General features: G+C 33.5%; 3 protein-coding genes across 4 annotated transcripts in view; 1 reads left to right on the top strand and 2 right to left on the bottom strand.

Moving 5' to 3' along the window:
• Window positions 1-82: 82 nt before the first annotated feature.
• Window positions 83-2,610, top strand: LOC119633108 (T-complex protein 1 subunit delta). Its single transcript, XM_038026354.1, has 4 exons — window positions 83-338; window positions 797-1,449; window positions 1,515-1,654; window positions 1,722-2,610. The coding sequence occupies exons 1-4, from the start codon at window positions 233-235 to the stop codon at window positions 2,416-2,418; spliced, it is 1,596 nt and encodes a 531-aa protein (XP_037882282.1). The 5' UTR covers window positions 83-232; the 3' UTR covers window positions 2,419-2,610.
• Window positions 2,597-3,372, bottom strand: LOC119633114 (rRNA-processing protein FCF1 homolog). The gene is made up of 2 exons (XM_038026366.1): window positions 3,331-3,372; window positions 2,597-3,261 (listed from the first exon to the last, which is right to left on the bottom strand). Exons 1-2 carry the CDS (start codon window positions 3,331-3,333, stop codon window positions 2,662-2,664), a joined length of 603 nt encoding a protein of 200 aa, XP_037882294.1. The 5' UTR covers window positions 3,334-3,372; the 3' UTR covers window positions 2,597-2,661.
• Window positions 3,373-17,462: 14,090 nt separating this feature from the next.
• LOC119633674 (POU domain protein 2) overlaps window positions 17,463-19,505 on the bottom strand; it is a 21,979-nt gene continuing 19,936 nt past the window's right edge. Inside the window, exon 2 of one of the 2 annotated variants that reach the window (XM_038027346.1) lies at window positions 17,463-19,199. In XM_038027346.1, the coding sequence (XP_037883274.1) occupies window positions 17,617-18,846 (1,230 nt within the window). In that variant the 5' untranslated portion in view covers window positions 18,847-19,199 and the 3' untranslated portion in view covers window positions 17,463-17,616. The remainder of the gene's footprint in view (window positions 19,200-19,505) is intronic. The other variant, XM_038027345.1, reaches the window with a different exon arrangement.

Below are 19,505 nucleotides of genomic sequence, written 5' to 3'. Positions count from 1 at the left end.
TCTTTCTATATTCCTAATAAATAAGGATAGGGATAATTATCATAAATTCATGACATTGCTACCAACATTTAAACCAAATTATTCCAAACATTTCCATCTTCAAAATAATTAACTAGCAGGCAAATTGACAGATATTTTTTATACGGGGAGAGAATTTATAATCGGCGAAAATCCATTGATTAAAGATAGTGACACATTATAAAAACATCACGAAAAAATTCTCTAAATAATAATGACTCCTAAATTGGATAACGTTATGATGAAACCCAAAGGACAAGCCTTTAAAGATAAATCCAAACCGGCAGATGTTCGTTTATCCAATATTCAAGCAGCCAAAGGTTAGCACAGGCAATAATACATAAATTTTATGAAAAGTGTTAAATGAAAACCTCTTCTGAAATAGAAAAGATTGCATTTTCCGTCAGAAAATTGCGATATTTTAAATCAATTGTGCGATTAATGTGGGAGTTAGTCTCGAACATTCTATATATGTAAAAAAAGGCGAAATGACTCATTCAAAAAAAAAAAAAAACGAAGAAATAATGTCTGCAAGTGTTAAACCGTGGAAACGACTAAGGAAGATTTTATTGAATCTCTTCAGGCAAATGTTCGGACTTTGTGATTTTGAGAGTGCAGCTTGAAATTGCAAAAATACAATTCTTTTTTCTCGAAAAGTTTGATGAGGCCCAGATGTATAGGTCGCCTAGGAAATTGTAAACTTAGCATTATATGAACAAATATATATGTTTCCTTATAATCTTAATATTAATGATTTTTCCTTTTTTTTCTATGTTAGCTGTTTCGGATGCGATTCGAACAAGTTTGGGTCCCCGTGGCATGGATAAAATGATCCAAGCCAGTAATGGCGAAGTTTCGATTACCAATGACGGCGCAACCATTTTAAAGCAAATGAATGTTATCCATCCTGCTGCCAAAATGTTAGTTGAATTATCGCGTGCCCAAGATGTAGAGGCCGGGGACGGCACAACTTCTGTTGTAGTCATAGCCGGTGCTCTGCTAGAAGCTAGTGAGAAACTTTTACAGAAAGGAATTCATCCTACAGCCATCTCCGATTCATTTCAGCGATGTGCTTTAAAGGCTATTGAGATATTGAATGAGATGTCGACGCCTATAGAACTGAGCGATCGTGAAACATTAATAAAAAGTGCCTCGACGTCACTTAATTCAAAAGTCGTCTCACAACAGAGCAGTTTATTGGCACCCATTGCTGTCGATGCGGTATTGAAAGTTACCGAACCAGGTAAAGAGAAAGCCGTGGACCTTAAAAATATCAAAGTCATTCAAAGTTTGGGAGGTACGGTAGAAGACACAGAACTAATAGATGGTTTAGTCTTTACTTCACGTTCAGCTGGCACAAATGCTCCAAAACGCATTGAGAAGGCTAAAATCGGTTTAATTCAATTTTGCATATCGGCACCGAAAACTGATGTAAGCTTTCTCCTATTGTCTAAATGTCTTTGAAATTTATATTTTTTCGTTTTCCTATATAAAAGATGGATCACACAGTCATTGTCTCGGATTACGCCGCTATGGATAGAGTGTTAAAAGAGGAGCGCGCTTACATACTGAATATAGTTAAACAAATTAAAAAGGCTGGCTGTAATGTGTTGTTAGTGCAGAAGTCCATTTTACGGTAATCTACTGGAACAGCTTATTCAATCTTTTAGGTCTTAATAGGTTCGTTTTTGTTTTCGTTCCAGTGACGCTGTTTCGGATTTGGCCCAACATTTTTTGGATAAAATAAAGTGCATGGTAGTCAAAGATGTGGAGCGCGATGATATTGAATTCGTTTGTAAGACTTTGAATTGTCGTCCAATTGCTTCATTGGATCATTTTGTCGCCGAAAATTTGGTTAATGCCGAGTTGGTGGAGGAATTCAGCACCGGGGCAAATAAATTTGTTAAAATCACTGGTATACAAAATCCTGGCCGCACTGTTTCAATTATCTGCCGGGGCTCGAATAAACTTGTCCTGGAAGAGGCAGCGCGTTCTTTGCATGACGCCTTGTGCGTGGTGCGTTGTTTGGTAAAGCAGAAGGCTCAGATTGTCGGCGGCGGAGCACCAGAAATTGAAATGGCTTTACAATTAGCTTCTTACGCCGTTGAAGGTGTAGATGCATACTGCTTCAGGGCTTTTGCCGACGCCCTTGAAGTTATACCGTGTACATTGGCCGAGAATGCTGGCCTTAATCCTATTTCCACTGTGACGGAATTGAGAAATCGCCATGCTCAAGGTGAGAAGTCCGCTGGCATTAATGTACGCAAAGGGGCTATTACCGACATATTTGCCGAGAATGTTGTTCAACCAGCTTTGGTTAGTACTTCGGCCATATCCTTGGCTACAGAAACTGTACGCTCGATTTTGAAAATCGACGACATCGTCAACACCGTTTCTTAGAGCGATAATGAAAAATTCATCAATTGAAAATTCATGTTACTTGTATTTCATTGAACTCTTATTTCATAAAAATTGTAATCGTTTGTGACGTCTGAGCCTAATGATCAATAATTCTCTAAATTTCACCCATCGCTGTCACCTTAACGAAAATTTAAAGGAACTAAATAAATGCATTTGCAATTTAAAACATTTTCTATCCTTGCTTTTAATTAAAAAAAGTAGAAAAAACTTATAGCTAAAACGCTACGACCGGACGCCGTAAGCATCAGGCATCCGCTCGATTGCGTATTTATGAGATGCAACATACATAATTGGCACACCCGGAATTTTACGTATGCGATTTTTCAAATCCTTATCATTTGTAGCTACGATGTAGCATTTATGCTGTCTAATTCTTTCCACTATGCAATCGTCCGCATATGTACCTTTGTGCAGGCAAGGCAAACGTTCGAAACGTGAATCCGATATAATTCGTAAAGCCAACTTATATTTATTGCCCAATTTCTCTAGTTCAGCTCGCACACAATCCGGTATATAAGGTATACATTTTGCGTATAAACAATCCATCATGCCCTGCATTATATCTAACTTGTTTTTGATGCTAAAATTAATGAAATTCGTATCCAGAATAATATGGTAAGGCGGACCAAGTTGGGTATTGTATTGAAAGAATAATGCTGAACTTTGTTGGGTGACTTGATTCACTTTGATCTGATAAGGATCTACTGGTTTGGGGCGTTTTCTACGCAACTCCTCTTTAAGGCGTGCATCCGTGGGCTTTAGTAAACGTTTTAACTGAGCATTCCTTTGTTTCTTAATTTTTTGAGTCTTCTTGTGCTTACCCTATAAAGGAGCGACTTGTCATTGGAAGTTTTTAAAATTTTTTCTTATGGTTTTAACAAATGTTCTTACCATTCTGTATCAATTGTAATATAGAAACCTAACAGTTCTTAGTAAATAAACTTCACGTGCGAGAGTGAAATTAATCAGCTGTTTAAGGAAAACATTAAAAAGTCCGAAAGAGACAAAACACTGTTTCTTTTAATACAATTCAATGAAATGTTAGAGTTGCCAGTGCTTATTAAAAATTAAAGGAACAATTGAGATAGAATTTTAAAATAGTTTATCGTTATTATTATAATTAACTCAGGCATAAAAAAAAAAGATTAGAGTCTTAGAGCAGTAGCATCTAGGGCGATTCCACGACATAACTAACTCGACTGAACGATTCGACTTTTACTTTGTTAGTCCAATAATATTGAATTATGAATTGATTTGCGTGATAAGGTGAGTTTCAAACATCGCTTACATAGAACGGACTGTTTCACTACGTTCCTCTGTCGTTCTCATCGTCAACGTTTAGTTTAATTGAACAAACGAAACAATGTGCAATAAATTTACTGGACAAGGATGAATCGAACTGTTTTATGATATGTGTGCACTTTTAATACAAGCGAAAATGTTATAAAATATTACAATAAGAGAAACTAGTTATAAAATATTTTAGATTATTTAATTATTTATAAATTTATACCTCTTTTCCCTGAATTTTTTTCCCACACGTTTATGTTAATTAAGAAATAAAAAGGAATTATACAGTTTCACTTTTCCGCAAAATTGTAAAAAGGGGTTACAATCTGTTCAACTGTTTATCTCATAAATTATTTTAAATGCTTTTAATTTGACACTAATCAACACTCTTTACTTATATTACAAACAAAACAGGAAAAACTTTTTCAGATTTTCACATCTTTTTGCCTTTTGCTTGGACATTGGGCAAACAAACTTGTACATATATTTGACCCTTCTCGTTATATGTATTTTTACTTTTGTTTTTTATTCATTTATTTTACTTTTCTTAATGCAAGGGGGTAGGGGGTGTGAAAATTTTTATGTGCATGTGTAAAGCAAAAAAAAAAGGAAAAAGGGTTTATTTAAGTTTTAGGACGAACATAAGGAAAAAAGAGGAGGAGCAATATTTGTCTCAATCTCCATATGTTTTGCTTGACTACTCAAAGCATTACACTGTCATCATGTAATAATCATGTTTTTGGGGCGGTTGACTTGTATTTGGAGCTTGGGTCCATCTTCAATAGCTAGATTAGAGTAATGATTGTCTTGTTATGGTATATTTTGAAATTTAAAGCACTGATGAGACATTTTTTATTGTGCGTGTAATGTGCGTGTAAAAACATAGCATACGTAAACTTGTGCATAGGTAAGGTTTTGTTAAATGCCATCATATTGCGTCTACATCAAGATATTTGTTTTCAGTAAATAAAAATTATTCAAGATGAAAAAAGTAGATTTAAAGATTCGTTGGAAAATTGAAATTTTGGATATTTAACAAGATATTAAACTTAATGGAAATGCGAAATTTGAAGTCATTAAGAAAATGTTAAATTACTTACCTAATCAATACTGTCGGGGTAAGAGTAAGTATTATTCTCCTTTCTTTAAATTTCTATTAAAATGTTTTTAAAGATATTTTAATTTTTACAATACAAAAACAAGATTCGTTTTAATGAGCGTTAAGTTCAACTTATTTCTTTCTTGAGTTGTTAAGGGCATTAATTAAGAGAATTTTTTATTAGAAATCCATCACCATTCTTAATTTTATATTTATTTATCCAATTTACATATATATAAACCGCACATTTTACATATATATGAACCGTATATTTTTATCGCACTAAGCCGTTTCATTCGCAATATAAATAAATAAACACTGATTGTAAATCACAAAATGGAAATTAATGATCAATTTCTTTACGCAATTTAGCAAAGACCTATGAGATTCGTTTATCATTTGTTTAATTGTCGTTTCGTTTCGTAGAAACTCTCATTTGTACTTATTAAAGCCCGTGTAAGGTGGATCATGACTCTAGCATGAAGTTAACTTTTGCCGTAAAACTACTTCAAGTCTGATGAGCTCTAAATGAACTAATTGCAAACATTACTAAGAATTAACGCTCTTGCACAGTTCCGACCAAGCAAACAAGGAAATAACTACTACTAACTACTCATAACTGATTCCGTATAGTCTAGTACTTGCGAAGATAATAATTGGTTTAAAATTTTTAAACATCTTATACGTTAAATAAAGCAAGTAGCAACTAGATTGAAGTTTCAGGACAATACTTTGTATGTCAAAAGCGTCTAATTTTAGGATAATGTTTTTAACAAGAATTCTTGGCAATTAATTGCTTTGCTTTGATGGAGCACCAAGCTTAATAAGCATATAAATAAAATTTTAAGCCGATGTCTCAGTTTTCATTCCTTTGGAATACTGGGATAATGGAATAAAAATGGACCATCATTTTATGATTACATCGAAATGTATCAGAAGTACACTTTAAAAAAAATACAGCCTTGTAAAATAATAAATTAATGGTAGGAGGTAGATCTTTTTCAAAAACATAAACGATATCTTCGAAATTTTTCAAATGATGAAGATAAAGATAATATTATTGGTGCTTTTCAGAGGTATTAGACATTAGAGATTACTTGAATTGATTATATTCAAGATGGTAAAATAAGACATTAGCCTTGCTTTCTAGAGACGCTAGATATTAAAGACTTCTTCAACTGATTATGGCCAGGATGATAAAATAAGAAAAAGTTACTTGTACTTTTAAGGTCTCGTAGACATTATATCCTTTTTCACAAGAATAAGGCGCCAATTTCACAAGTTAGAAGCGTTTACACAAATTTTCAACTACTTTCGCCGGTCACCACGTTTAGTCCCATGAAAATTATGTCAGTCTACAAATTTCAAACCGCGTTTTCATCAAATAAACAAGTTATACCGATAGGCAATGAATATAATTATGTACTTTTAATACGCTAAACGTCACAATTTTGTCAATTGAACATTTTTTCGTTTTTACAATGAATAGCTACACATTTTGTGTAAACTTTCCACTTAGTTGTCTTTTTTTTAAAACGACAAGATCAATCTTGCAACATTTGCAAAACTAACGGAAGTTTTTTGTTGTAACCAATGACTACGATTTCATGCAAAGCATACCAAAAATAATATTACTTGTATATAAAGATAATTTTTTTATTACAACCTTTCCAATTTTATGTAAAATTTTTTAATAATCTTTCGACACTAGTTTAAATTACGCGCATACTTTTCTGCTTAATAATTACGACTTATTAATACAGCTCACGAACACATTTACAAAAAAAAGGGGGGAAAGTAAAGTAGTGTTGCCAAAACTTCATAAAGAAGCTTTTAATAGGAATAATAATAAGTGAATTTATTTAGCAGTAAAAAAATTAAAAAATTTGCAAAGACAGAATTTTAAAAGTACCTTTAATTTAGTAATTTAGTAACTGTACTTTTAAATTGCTATTTTACTTATAAAATTGTAAAGACAGATAGCCGATAGCCTTGGATACTAGTCCTTTAGTATTAGAATTTAGTTCTCCGGCTAAATTATTACTTGATGGATATTATCAGAAATCTTAACCGTCATGATGAAGAACATTTTTAGCCATTGTTGATGCAAATGTCTAGGCATTGGTGACTGAGAGACAAACAGGCCATTTTGTGAACTTTGAATTCTTTAACATAGCTTATCATTCGTTCAGGTAATTTATTAAGAGAGGGAGTCAAATTTGTACAAGTAAATAATATTATTGGATATGGTGGATTTCGCTATATATTCTACTATACCCGCATAGCCAACAAAAAAGAGGTTTGTGATGCGTAAAACGATTTTTTTTTTTTAAAGGGAGGTATTTTAAATTCTTTCATATTTAGAAGTTTGCAAAAAAAAGATAGGGGATAAAGAAAAAGGGTAGTTTATGGATTTTTTTTTAAATTTGATGATTTTAAAAACTTGTTCAAGCTTTAAATGGATTTAACCATAAATTGATTAGAGAGGTCATATGTTTAAGCAGACAAACATAAAGTCTTTGACCTTTTCCTTTCTACCATTGTGAACGTATTAAGCAAATATTTGAATACAAGTTTTAACAGAGTAGTCTTTAGTTTTAGACATAAGCACATGTAGTGTTTACTTTGATGTCTTTAGTTCCATTTTGTGATTTGCTTTACGTGCTTTCTGGCAGAGTGAATGTTGTTTGTTCATTTGATAATGTGTTCTTTATTTGCGTTTAGTGAACAAGACGTTTTTAAATTTTGAAAACCAAAAATTCCATTTTTGGCACAGCTTTCGACTTTAGTACATATTCGTTTGTCAATTTAGTTGAAACATTTATTTATATTTACATTCTTTGTTTTTAACTATTTAATTATGATGGATATAGTTTTTGGTTATTGTTATTTTTTTAAAAATTTGAATTACTTTAATGAATTTTCAAATTAATTTTATTTTTTACATTCTCTAACTTTTTTAAGAAATTGAAATGTTTCAAATCGTGACAAACTAAACAGTTCCGCCGTTAATTTTTTTTGTGAAAGTGGCATCTCTGCCTCCAGCGTACATAGTAGATCGTCCGCCAACAAAATTTTTAATTCTTTTCGTTTGATAGTAGAAAAGTTTATATAAGTTTTATATAGATGAAATTCGATTTTAATAATATGCAACGGAAGTGGCGCCGGTTATTTTTAACAAGCAATAAATATATTGAAAATTGTAGGAAGGTTTGCAAAATGAAATCGCGGTTTATCTAATACGTACATCGGTAGTGCGGTAAAAACAAATAATTAAATACTTTTGTGATGAATACAAAATGGTCTGATTTCGAATATTGCAGAGCGAATAATTCCCTTTTGATACCAAGTAAGTGACATTACTATTACCTTTATAATTTAAATTAAATTCCAGTTTCCTTTAATATTAGTACGTTAGTCAACAATTTTTCATGGCTAACTAAGAAATTCTAATAAGCATTTTTTTTGCAAAATCACATTTCATTCCTCAACATAGTCTTGAATAGTCTCTACGAAGAGTGATATTCTTTAAAATTTCGATGCGTACATCATAGACCAGTTTGTTAATATTCTTAAAATATGCTTAAATGACTAGATTATATGATCCAAATTTCTTCAGTGAAGCATAATACTCAGGCCAGCAAATAGATGATAGTTGTTGGGTGCCAGATCTGGAGAATAGCCAGCGCAGCAATTCGAACTATCATTCAAACCACTTTACATTGCAAGTAAGAGTGCTATTCAATTGGAAATGCAATTTAATGCATGGACAGTCCTTTGATATCCTTAAGACCTTATTGAACTCTTGCAACTTCATCTTTCGAGTACCGGGAATAATTTTCAGAACTTGTTTTAAGGTGCAACCATTTGTTTTGTACGTGTACTGCCTGTGTTTGAGCTCAAGTATTGTTTTCGCCGCAAAAGGACTTTTATAATAGTTTTCCAGCAAGCGGTAACTTTGAACGGTATATTTTCCTTTCCAAAAACTTTGTGTTATTCAACATTCGAAACGAGAAACCTTCCATTCCAAGCCACCATAACTTCTGATCGAAATAATATGAAATTTTTATAGCCATCGTTCAAATTTCTTTTTAGAGGGGCCATCTAGATATTAGTGTAGGGAATTATTGATTGATGTGCCATTTAAAATGATTTCGTATTCTTGTCAGTTTTTGCTTTTTGCTGAGAATTTAATCATTTAGAAAAATTGAAACTTCTGTTGCAAATTCAACAAGCTATCGTTGTTGGTATCCTTATTAGATAGACATCATTTGCTTTCGTTAACTTCCAATAAGTCGTGCGTGCGTATGTTAACAAGAACACTTTTTTTTATGTTTAGCGCTTACATGCGTAAACATTCGACAACTTTCTTATTATATGATTTTCATTTCTTGGTAAATGTATTCAATTGCGACGGCAAATCAATCGAATTAGTGATGTATAATCTTAAGATATATGCTTTTTGGTACAAGGCTTTTTTCTTTTGTTTTAAATACGATTTAAAATAAACAATAGAAATATTTGACTCGAAAGTACTGTCACCCAGGAACTTGTTCTCGTGGCTCATGTATCCATTCAGGTTTGTGAAAGTTTATTGGGAAAGTAGAGCAGGCTCCAATTTTCTTTCAAGCCTTATGGACCCGAGGATATTACTATGTTTACGGTTAAGTTCGTAGAAACTATCTGTTAAACCCATATGTATGTTAGAAGGTTTCAACATTGATCCGTTCGATCTCTGTACTCCGTGTTTTAAAATGTTAGCTTGCCAGATAGGACCTTGTCCTATCTCTGAAATTTCTTTTAGTGGGTTAAGATAGAAAATTTCGCGAACTTCTAATTGCGCTTATGAAAGTTTTATTACACACTGTGTATATCTCTTCGTTTATGGCAAATTTTTGCCTTGGAAATAAACTGACGAAATCAATGTAAAGTATCTGTTTGTTTGTTTGTTTCAGTTTATTAATTAGTAAATGTAATTATTAATAACAATACGATTCTATAAGAACAGTTATTATAATCAAGACAGACGTATAAGTCAGATTATGTCATAAAAGCAGGCATGCAGGTATGCAGGAATGATTTGTAGGTTACAAATTATTGAAATCCTTTATAGTCCCTTTGAAACTAGTCGGGCCAATAATTACCCCAATATTGAAAGGTAAGAAGGTTCACAACTTGTTTCTACACATTTTCACAGTTTTTCTCTATAATTCTATTGTTTTTTTCTCACAAGCGGATTATCCGATAAATAATTTGATATTTCTAACGCTGTGTCATCTAGACCACCAATACGATTCTTGATAATTGTATACGCTTATTCTCTAAAGGCGTACAATACATGTAAAGAAATTTATTCAAACATTCTCAATTGTATGGAATTTTTATTTTCTCAGATGGTTGGAATTTATATACGGAAATTGTTGAGTACGAATATATATATTAATCTCGCATCGATGGCTTTTTTATAAAGACATGTTGAATGATTGAGAACGAATATGCGCTTATTCTCTAAAGGCTAAGGAAGCCAACCCTTGGCGATCTATTGCTAATTACAGAGGTTTGTTAAAAAAGGAGCACAACGAGAGGGCGGAGAGATGATCTGATTAAATTTATGTGGATTTTTGGAATTCCTACAGAAAACAATTATAAGTAAGCTTGATGGTCATATTTCTGGATCAAAGTAAAAGGTGCTGAGAAACCAACAGCCTACTACTATTGATCAAACGGCCGGTATAGGAAAAATTATTAGAACTTTTTTTTTCACTATGAAATTACGTAGAGGCCTGAGATCGTAGATAGGAAAGAAAGAGCAGAGAAAAGAGAGAGGAAAGAAGAGAGAAAGGGGAGAGTAAGTCATTTTTGAAAGAAAAGGTAATAATAACTTTCGAGATAAGTTGATGTCTCCAAGTCTCAGATATTTCAAAACTTTTTAAAAAGTTATTGCAATTAGTTTGAGGTCAGCAACGTTGCAAACGCAACGGAAAAGTACATGAACCATCACTCTTCGAGGAATACTATCAAAAATTTTAAATAGCCTTTTCTATAAGTAAACATTAACCTTTTGATAAAAATTTTTTAATTTCAAAGAAACCATTTGCGAATTTACAAACAAATAGAAAAGGAAGGCCTGTTAAATTCAAACGTTCTAAACGCAAATAACCTACGGCATTGGAAAGGGCAAAGAATCTTATCGGATACCCAATAAGCAAATGTCCGAAATCCACAATTGAATTAAACTTAAAAGGCCATCGTCAAGAAAAAAAAAAATAAATAAAAAATTGAAATTTTTCCTTATTTTGTTTACTTTTTTGAAACTTGTGATGATGGTGGTGTAGTAATGTTTACGGTGGTGGCTGGTATGGCCTGTTTACTGGTTGATAAGACTTCAAATACTTGCCTACACCCATACACAGTATTCGTATTTATTCAAAACAATTTTATTTCAAAAGCAATTATTTATTATATGGAAAATACAGAAATACACGGATGGATGGATGGGTTTGGAGTTAAAGCTTTGCTGGAAGGAGATTGATTTGCAAGTGCTTTATGGTTGAATGCTTCTTAAGGTATTTTACTTAAGGCGCACATATTTTTCTGAAGGATAATAAATTGAAAAATTCAATGTGATTTCTTCTTCTTGATAGCATTGAGAAGGCTATTTAACTATACAACATGTTTGATAGGCCAACACTGTGGGATTGGATTTAGGTTCAATGCCATTAGTATTTTTCAAAATGAAGTTTGATATGCTTTGACCGTTTTTTTTTTTTTTTTTTTTCAAGTATAACAATAAAACGGGCAGTAAACCTTATTGCATATATTTACAAATGATTTGATTTTTTTTTTTCTAAATTACTCAATGCAAAAAGTATTGAGCTCTTTTTTTTACATTTCAGGGAGGGAATGCCGGTTATAGATACAGTACTGTGTTGATATTTGATTATAGGAGAAGAAGAAATAAGAAAAAGTAGTGATCCAGTCGTTAAGTTAGAATACGATGCCTTTTATCCTTCAAACTTTAGATATTCCGTTGGCACGATATCTTGGTAAGAGCGCAAAGGAGTTACGTAGAATTTCTTTGTAGGTTACATTTTCTAGTCGCTGCCTTTGCGAAAGATTACCCCTTCGCAGTGAACGAAAGCTATTTGCGAAGGCAAGCTTAAAGTTTTTATTAGCGATCGTCTACGAAAGAGTTACGGTAATTAGCTCTAGGTATTGTCGAAGAACAAGCGTTAGCCTTGACTAAAGCGTCAGCTTGCATCGCAGAACCGCTTATTGAGGTCTTATGGAATGTTCTGTGACATATAAGAGATGTGATATAATCGTAAACATATATAAAGGGCAGTTATTGTCGTGATCTTATTCTCAGGGTGTAAAGCGTCACGTCCGCTTTACTATATATCTTCTTCTAATAGTGATTATTAATAGATTATATAGCGCGACCACTTTGTTCAAGCGTGCGCGGTGTTTGCAGATGAGCGCATAAATCGTTGATGTTTGAGCTAAGTGGAAGCATTTCAGCTGTGGTAGAGGACTTTAGTCGTTTAGCTAGATATATGTTGCTATAGTGGAGATGTACGTGAAAGTGCGACGACCAGTCAGAGATGATGTGTTTTATTTATCCTAGATATGTCTTTGTAAGCAGCTTTAAATTTATTGACCCAAAGTGTAGTGATTTCAAATGATTTAGGAAACTGCCTATATACTGGCAGGATGTTCTTCGCTCTTCGAACTCAGTTCAGGGTAGTTGCAGCTAATGAAATAAAAATGAAGCATATTGTGTGCTTGAAAAAAGTATTCGGAATGGGAAATTTGCGTAAGAGAGGTGTTGCAATGGAAAACTAAAAGAAGATGTATTTTAATGTAAATATATGTTAACCGTGAGGCTACAAAATTCTTTTCTTTGCAAATGTCTTTTCCACAAATACGTTATGAAGTGTAGAGGTATAGGCTCAATATTTTTTAGATAATTTATTATTTCATTATTTATCCTAAATAAATATTAAACTAATATAGTTAATAATGTGTCATAACATTTCCCTAAGCTCTTTCGTACTCGCCCCATTGTCCTGAGTAAAAGGCACGCGCCTTATAGCAAACAGGAAATACCATTTTTTAAATGAACTTCCTTTCGAAACAATCTGGTGTACACTCAAATCAAAACAATCCACTAAACTCCTTTTATAAAATACACATAGACAGACACACACACACACACACACGAATGCATGATATTGTGTTCGTTCTTTACATCTAGTCCGAAAGAAATCTCATTATACAAAAGAGTTGAATAATGACACAAGCATTGGATTTAAAGGATAAGAAATCACTTCAATATTTTTATGTTGCAATATGTTGCGTTGCTTTCATTCACATCGAATGAAAACTTTTAAAGTTGAACAAGTATATTTGTACCTCCCCATCCCATTTGTTTATGCAAGTAAGCGTACAAATCCTTTTCAAACATTTTTAATGTACATTTCTCTCACATTCCTCTCCTCTCCGATTCTTCCTCTCTCTCTCTCTCTCTCTAATGCTTTTGTCCTTTGCATGATATTATCACTTTAGAAAAGATTTTTTGAATTAAAAATGGCCTTTAAAGGATAGCAAATTTTCAATGTTATTGCTGTGGCTTATAAAATGTGATGATTTGATGTGCCCTGAGAGTGTAACCCTTTTTTTTGTTTTTTTCTTCCCAAAAATTTTCATATGCTTGTTCATTGCTTAAACACGAAATCCATATTTTAAAAGCATCTCTTACACACATATTGACAAATCCATGTTAAGGGGTTGCAATCAGCCATGAATGGAATGAACAGTAACAACAATAGCGTCAATAAATTTATTATTTAACACAAAACGGTTTGTTTGTCAATTTGTTAAATAGATTTCATGTGAACCTTAACTCACCAATTCCACCATATATAGGTGGAAATGTTTTAAGAGAACTTCAAGAGCGCGAATAAAAGTGCACTTCTCAAAGTCTACGGGTTAGTTTTTAATCCCATACACGTATTGCATTGTTACGAAAATGCTCAATTTTCCGAAGCCACCTTTTGCCGTTAATCGTAAGCTTCAGGTTAAGTCAAACCCGAATCATAGAGATTTAATTATCATATCATTGTTTATAATTTTGTCTCGCACAATTTATGCTTTATGTGCATTTAAAGTCCACTACTAAGTTGCAATATGTGATCTGATTGCGGCATGCAAAGCTTTTTCGTCAAATTAATGTACACTGCAAATAGATGAAGTCTGTGAAGCATTGAGAATTGCAACCAGTAATATTTTCTAGCAGGCTCCTGGTTAAGGAAGCGGAAGGAAATCACTATGCTATTTGCTAGACCTTAAAGTTGTATATATGTACAGTACTTGCCAACTCGAATTGAAGCAGCTTTAAAACACGTAAAAACGCTGCAGTTGTCCACGGCACACCATTCCACATTTACTCATTAAACAACTTTTCAAAATAAGGCGTTATATGTAAAGCAGTCGAAAACGTGCTCTGATCCGAATCAATTCTCAATAGGGTTCGTCTTTGGACTAAAACATGTCGGCGAAACAAATTTCAGCAAAATGTCTGAAAAAAATTCGTTCCCCGCTTTTCGATGTTTTATCTTTTATATACTTTTATGCATTTTCATCACATTCTTTACATATTACAGCATTTTGTATTGCACGCTTTCCACATACGTATTTTTTACATTTTATACAAATTTTGTTTGTTTTGTTGACTGTCAACAATATCTTATTTGACAAGATCTCCGTGCAGAAAATGCGCATTCTTGGCTTATTTGTTCCTCTTTCCGATATTCGGTCCCAAGTTCTTCGGCTAATTGAAATAAAAACTCTTGCCTCGATATTTCCCCAACCGTCATTTCTTTATATAAAATCCAAGAATTTATCCCGACTAAATCGAAGACATGGAAAAATACCTTTAAAGGCCACCTTTGACATTTAGATTTTACAGTATATTTTCTGGTCATTTGATCGGTTACATCTACACCGAATTTTGTACAATTGTAAAATCTAATTGTCTCTGGTATACGGGGGTCATTTTTTTCAATTTCAACGGATGAACGCATTGAACTACGTATCAATACTTTTTCAGTGGGTTTAGCTTTATAAATTGTAAGAATAAAATCTTTCGATTTGTATAATATTGTTGAGAAGCGTGTCATACTATCCTTTGCCTGTCTCGCTAACCAGTTCCAACAAGCGTAGTTCTTCTTGCTAGAAGTTTACTCGCTAGTGACGCGCTTGTAAAAAAATTGTCAACTGGCTCGTATATGCTTCGGTTAATTTCAAACTTACAAACTCTCCAAGTGCGATTGACGATTCCCTCCCTTCATCTTTTCTCAAATATGGAAAGCAGTTTACTATATATTTACTACTTACATCGGAAACTAACCAGAATTTCATACCAAATTTGTCCGGTTTGTTGGACTTGTATTGAGTAAATCTACAACGTGCTTTTGGAGGAAACAGTTGTTCATCTATAACAAAATATGCTCCTGGTTTATAAGAGTTTTGACTGTTTTCGATAAATTTATACCAGCGTTGGCTTAGTTGATTTTTGTTGTCAAATCGAATAAATCTCACGATTTCTGCGAAGTCGAGAAAAACGACGGACCCCATTTCGTGTTCCATAAATATGATAAATTAATATTTTAAGCCTCATTTGCGCCGCGTACATATAGAAGTCCAATAAATGCATATAATATTGCATTAGATAAATTCCGTTTCGTTTTCAACACTCGAAAAGCCTCTGTCTGATTCCTTATATTCTCTTACATGTTCAATCATTTTATGATCAATAATCAAAGAAAATGCTGAAAATGCTCTGCCCTTCATAATATTTCGTTCAACGTATCCTGTCGGTCCTGATATTTCCTTGAAAATATTACAAATTGATGTTCTTCCACTGTTAGATCCTTCTTTTATTTTTTTCCAAACAGTTTCGTTCATAGCAGTTTCAATTTCTTCCTCATTTGTACTTTCGGAACTAACTATAAATGTCTTTATTTCCTGTCCTCGTCGTATATTCAAAATTTTCTCTTCGTCCGTATCACTGTCAAATAAGTCACAATAATTTTCTGCAGTATCATCATCAATATCGTAAACTTCTTGATCATCTTCCGAATAATCGTCGTCGATATTATTTATTTTGTCTAATAAATTGATAAATTCCACGAATGTCGGATGCATTGATTAGATTGTAGATTGTCTACAATTATATTGTAGACTCGTAAAACAATTTCAAGAACGCGATTATCGAAGAATATAGTCGTAAATAACATAAATTTTTCAAACGGTCAAATGACCGCTCGTGGTAGATTCGACATGGTACAATTTGTTTTCGGAAAATACACATTAAGAAAAGTTGTAAATATTGAAAAATAGGTTGTATGTATATTTTTTTGGAAAAGTCAATAAGATACAGTAACGTTGTATGCGTGAAATTTCAAAAACGTTTATTTGACCGCGCCTGGTAGGTTTAGTGTTAAAACATAAAAAACGTGTCTTGAAATTTTGGTGAAGGTGAAGATACCTCTACGTTTCTCTGAAAATGCATACAGTCTCGCTGCCCTCCACAAGTGGGCAGTGCGATTAAAGAAAGGCAAGTCGAGTTAGTGTGTCGCAGGCGATGTGACGTGCAAGCAAGTCCAGGACAAGTGGATGGGAGCGCTGAGAGAGCCTTGTTCTTCTGATATAGGATCTGCTTACCTCTGTAGAATAGCTTTTGTTAATTATTTTAGCATATTTTTAGGATTCAAGTGTTAATGCCTTCGTACAATGGCAAAAATCGATAGTGTGACTGGATTTAGTGACTATAATTTTTGGAAAATTTTAAAGTACACTTTTGAATACTTACTCATATTAAAGATGCGTGCAATTATCATTGAAATTGAGCTTTGCAAAAAAAAAAACAGTCTGCAGATAATTTTTTCATTTTCATACAAGTTTTATTTAAATTATATACAATAACATCAATTAATTGTCATTTGATTTATAAATTCACTTAATTTATAAAATCAGTATATACTTGTTGTACAACAGTTATTTAACTTACTTTACTCGCTAAATGGAAAACTAATTTATATTACGCATGCACTAATATAGATTTGTGATCGTATATCATGTTGTGTTAGTTTGATTAGGAACTTTAGGTAAATGCTCTTATTTTTTTATTTTTTATTTTTTGATTAAAAGTATAACAACACATTTGGTTAATGAAATTAAATTTATTTACAAAAAGTTTCGAAAAGAAAGAAACATAAAGGAAAAGGAAAATGACTCAGAAATGAAATGGAAGTGTAATGATGAAGAGTTTTGATCTTAAAGGCTAATTGTCGCTTATCCTAATTAGATATATAATAATTATTTAGTATTTTTTTTTTTTTTTTTTTTTTTTTTTTATTAATAATAAAAAAAAATTTTTTTGGTTGTGTTTAATGTTGAATTTTTTTTTGTTTATTTTTTTTTTTTTGGTGTTTTCTTTTTTTTTTCTAAAATATTTTGTTAATACACAAAAAATTTCAATGAGGTGGCATAGCCCCCCAAGGCGTTAAGCTCGTAGTTTTATAATAGGAATCATGAGCCATGTACCAAACGGCATTTGAGGTTAAATTTGTTTCCATAAAATTTTGCATTGGACTTGTATTGACCGGTGCGGTGGTGTCTGCAATTGGTAATTTATTGTTTTGCTTAAATTTTCCATAACGATATGTAGTTTCTTTGGCATCCATATAACCATTTTGCCCACATTCATCATGGCCGTACCAACATCATTCTGGCTGTTTGCTACCCACACAAAGCGGAGATAAGGAACTAATTGAGCTACCACATAACGAAGAGGATGCCTCGAGGCCATTGCTAAGATTGAGTGATGTTTGAGGGGGATAGCCGAAGGTATGGCTACTAAGCGGTGTGCCGGTGGGACTATCTAAATCGGCGGAGGGATTTGTTCTCTTTTCCTTTTGACGTCGATTACAAAACCATACCCTCACCACTTCTTTATCCATATTTAATTGATCGGCTAGTTGATTTATTTCTTCCGAGGTGGGCTTACAATTGATCATGAAAGCTTTTTCCAAAGTTGAACGTACCGTCGTTTCAATCGAAGTGCGTTTTTTGCGACGCCGGCACATTATATTGTCGGATGGAGTGCCCGCATTGGCAGCCAAAGCGGTTAAATTGAATATACCCCCGGGCTTAACGACAGTCGAATCTGCATCTTCTAGCCATTTCTGCAGCAATGGTTTCAATTTACACATATTTTTGAAACTAAGGTTTAAAGCCTCGAATCGAGAGATGGTAGTTTGGGAAAAATCATTGCCATATAACTTTCCCATGGCTAGGCCAACATCGCCTTGGGTAAAACCCAATTTAATACGTCTTTGCTTAAATGTTTTGGCAAATTGTTCAAGTTCTTCCAAATCCGTAGTCTCTTCAGGAGACTGATCTAGGTTATGAGGGGCACTGCTGATAGCTAAAGGGGTACAACTTTTAGAATTGTGAGGTGTGCTCGTGTAACTCAAAGCTGATTGGCTGAGACCGGTGCTGGCGAACGCAGGTGTCATGCCAGGAGTGTTGGGCGTCATAATAGCGCTGCTTAAGCCCGCACCAAGATTAGCTGAATTTGGCGGCGTTATATCAGGACCATGGTTGAGTGGCGGGGAGACTGTTACATTAGGCGTAGGCTCTTTGCTGCGATCAAGACGACTTACCGGGCTCAAGGAGGGACTTCGTAGAGGAGATTGAGTTTTTTTTTCAAGTAAGCTTTTGCTTAACATTTTCGTAAACGGTTTATGCTGCTGTAGCTGATGTTGCTCATGTTCCTGTTCCTGTTGTTGTTGCTGTTGTTTTATTTGCTGCAAAGCCTGTAATTGCAGCATGGCTTGCAGCGAATTTTGTAAAACGAATTGTGCAGCTGTTGGATTTTGCAATGTTTCAGGAGCAATCTGACGCATTACTTCCATATAACTTTGTAATTGCAGTTGGAAAGCTTGCTGCATATCTTCAGGATTTGCCGAAGACGTGTTATTTAACGCTCCGCCAAAACCCAACGGCGTCTGTAGCAGTAAAGGCGTTAAAGGATTGTGCAGGGCAGCTAACAGATTGGCAGTATTAGCGGCATATTCTTGGTCATCTTCCAATTCTGAAGTGGATTTCAACGCTTTGATCTGTAAATCAACTGAAGGAGAACGTGCTGGTCTTTTCGGAGAATTGCGTGCTAAATTTAAAACTTCACTTTCCAAATCGCCTTCTAATTCACGTGCCCGTTTCTGACTAACACTATTATTGGGCGTAGAGGAACGGTGACATTTTTCCAATTCGTCCTTGCGATCATCAAAATTTGTAATACAACCTGTAAAAGTTCAATTAACCAAAAAAAAAAAAAGAAAAAAAAGCAGGAAAAAAAAAGAAACGAGAAAAGAGAAAAAAGGAGGGAAGGAAAGTAAATTTTTCTACGAAAAAATTGTATTGAAAATCTTTAAAATTCTAATATAAAATATTCAAGATCTTCAACCCTTCATAATAGTTTATTGTAAAGTTGTTATGCATGGTCAGTGCAAGCTAACGAGAATCTGTTTTTGTGTCTGGCATAATATTTTCTTATTCAATCTTCCAATTGAGTGAGTAATTGGTTTTAAAAGTTGTTGAAGTGCACATA

Source organism: Glossina fuscipes, unplaced genomic scaffold (genome assembly GCF_014805625.2).
Source record: "Glossina fuscipes isolate IAEA_lab_2018 unplaced genomic scaffold, Yale_Gfus_2 2, whole genome shotgun sequence".
Classification (NCBI taxonomy): domain Eukaryota; kingdom Metazoa; phylum Arthropoda; class Insecta; order Diptera; family Glossinidae; genus Glossina; species Glossina fuscipes.
This window is presented reverse-complemented; position numbering and strand designations above follow the sequence as displayed.

Coding starts and splice junctions, on each gene's coding strand:
- LOC119633108 (XM_038026354.1), top strand. CDS start 233: ATGACTCCTAAATTGGATAACGTTATGATGAAACCCAAAGGACAAGCC. Junction 1,450..1,514: donor TATCGGCACCGAAAACTGAT/GTAAGCTTTCTC, acceptor CCTATATAAAAG/ATGGATCACACAGTCATTGT. Junction 1,655..1,721: donor GTGCAGAAGTCCATTTTACG/GTAATCTACTGG, acceptor TTTTCGTTCCAG/TGACGCTGTTTCGGATTTGG.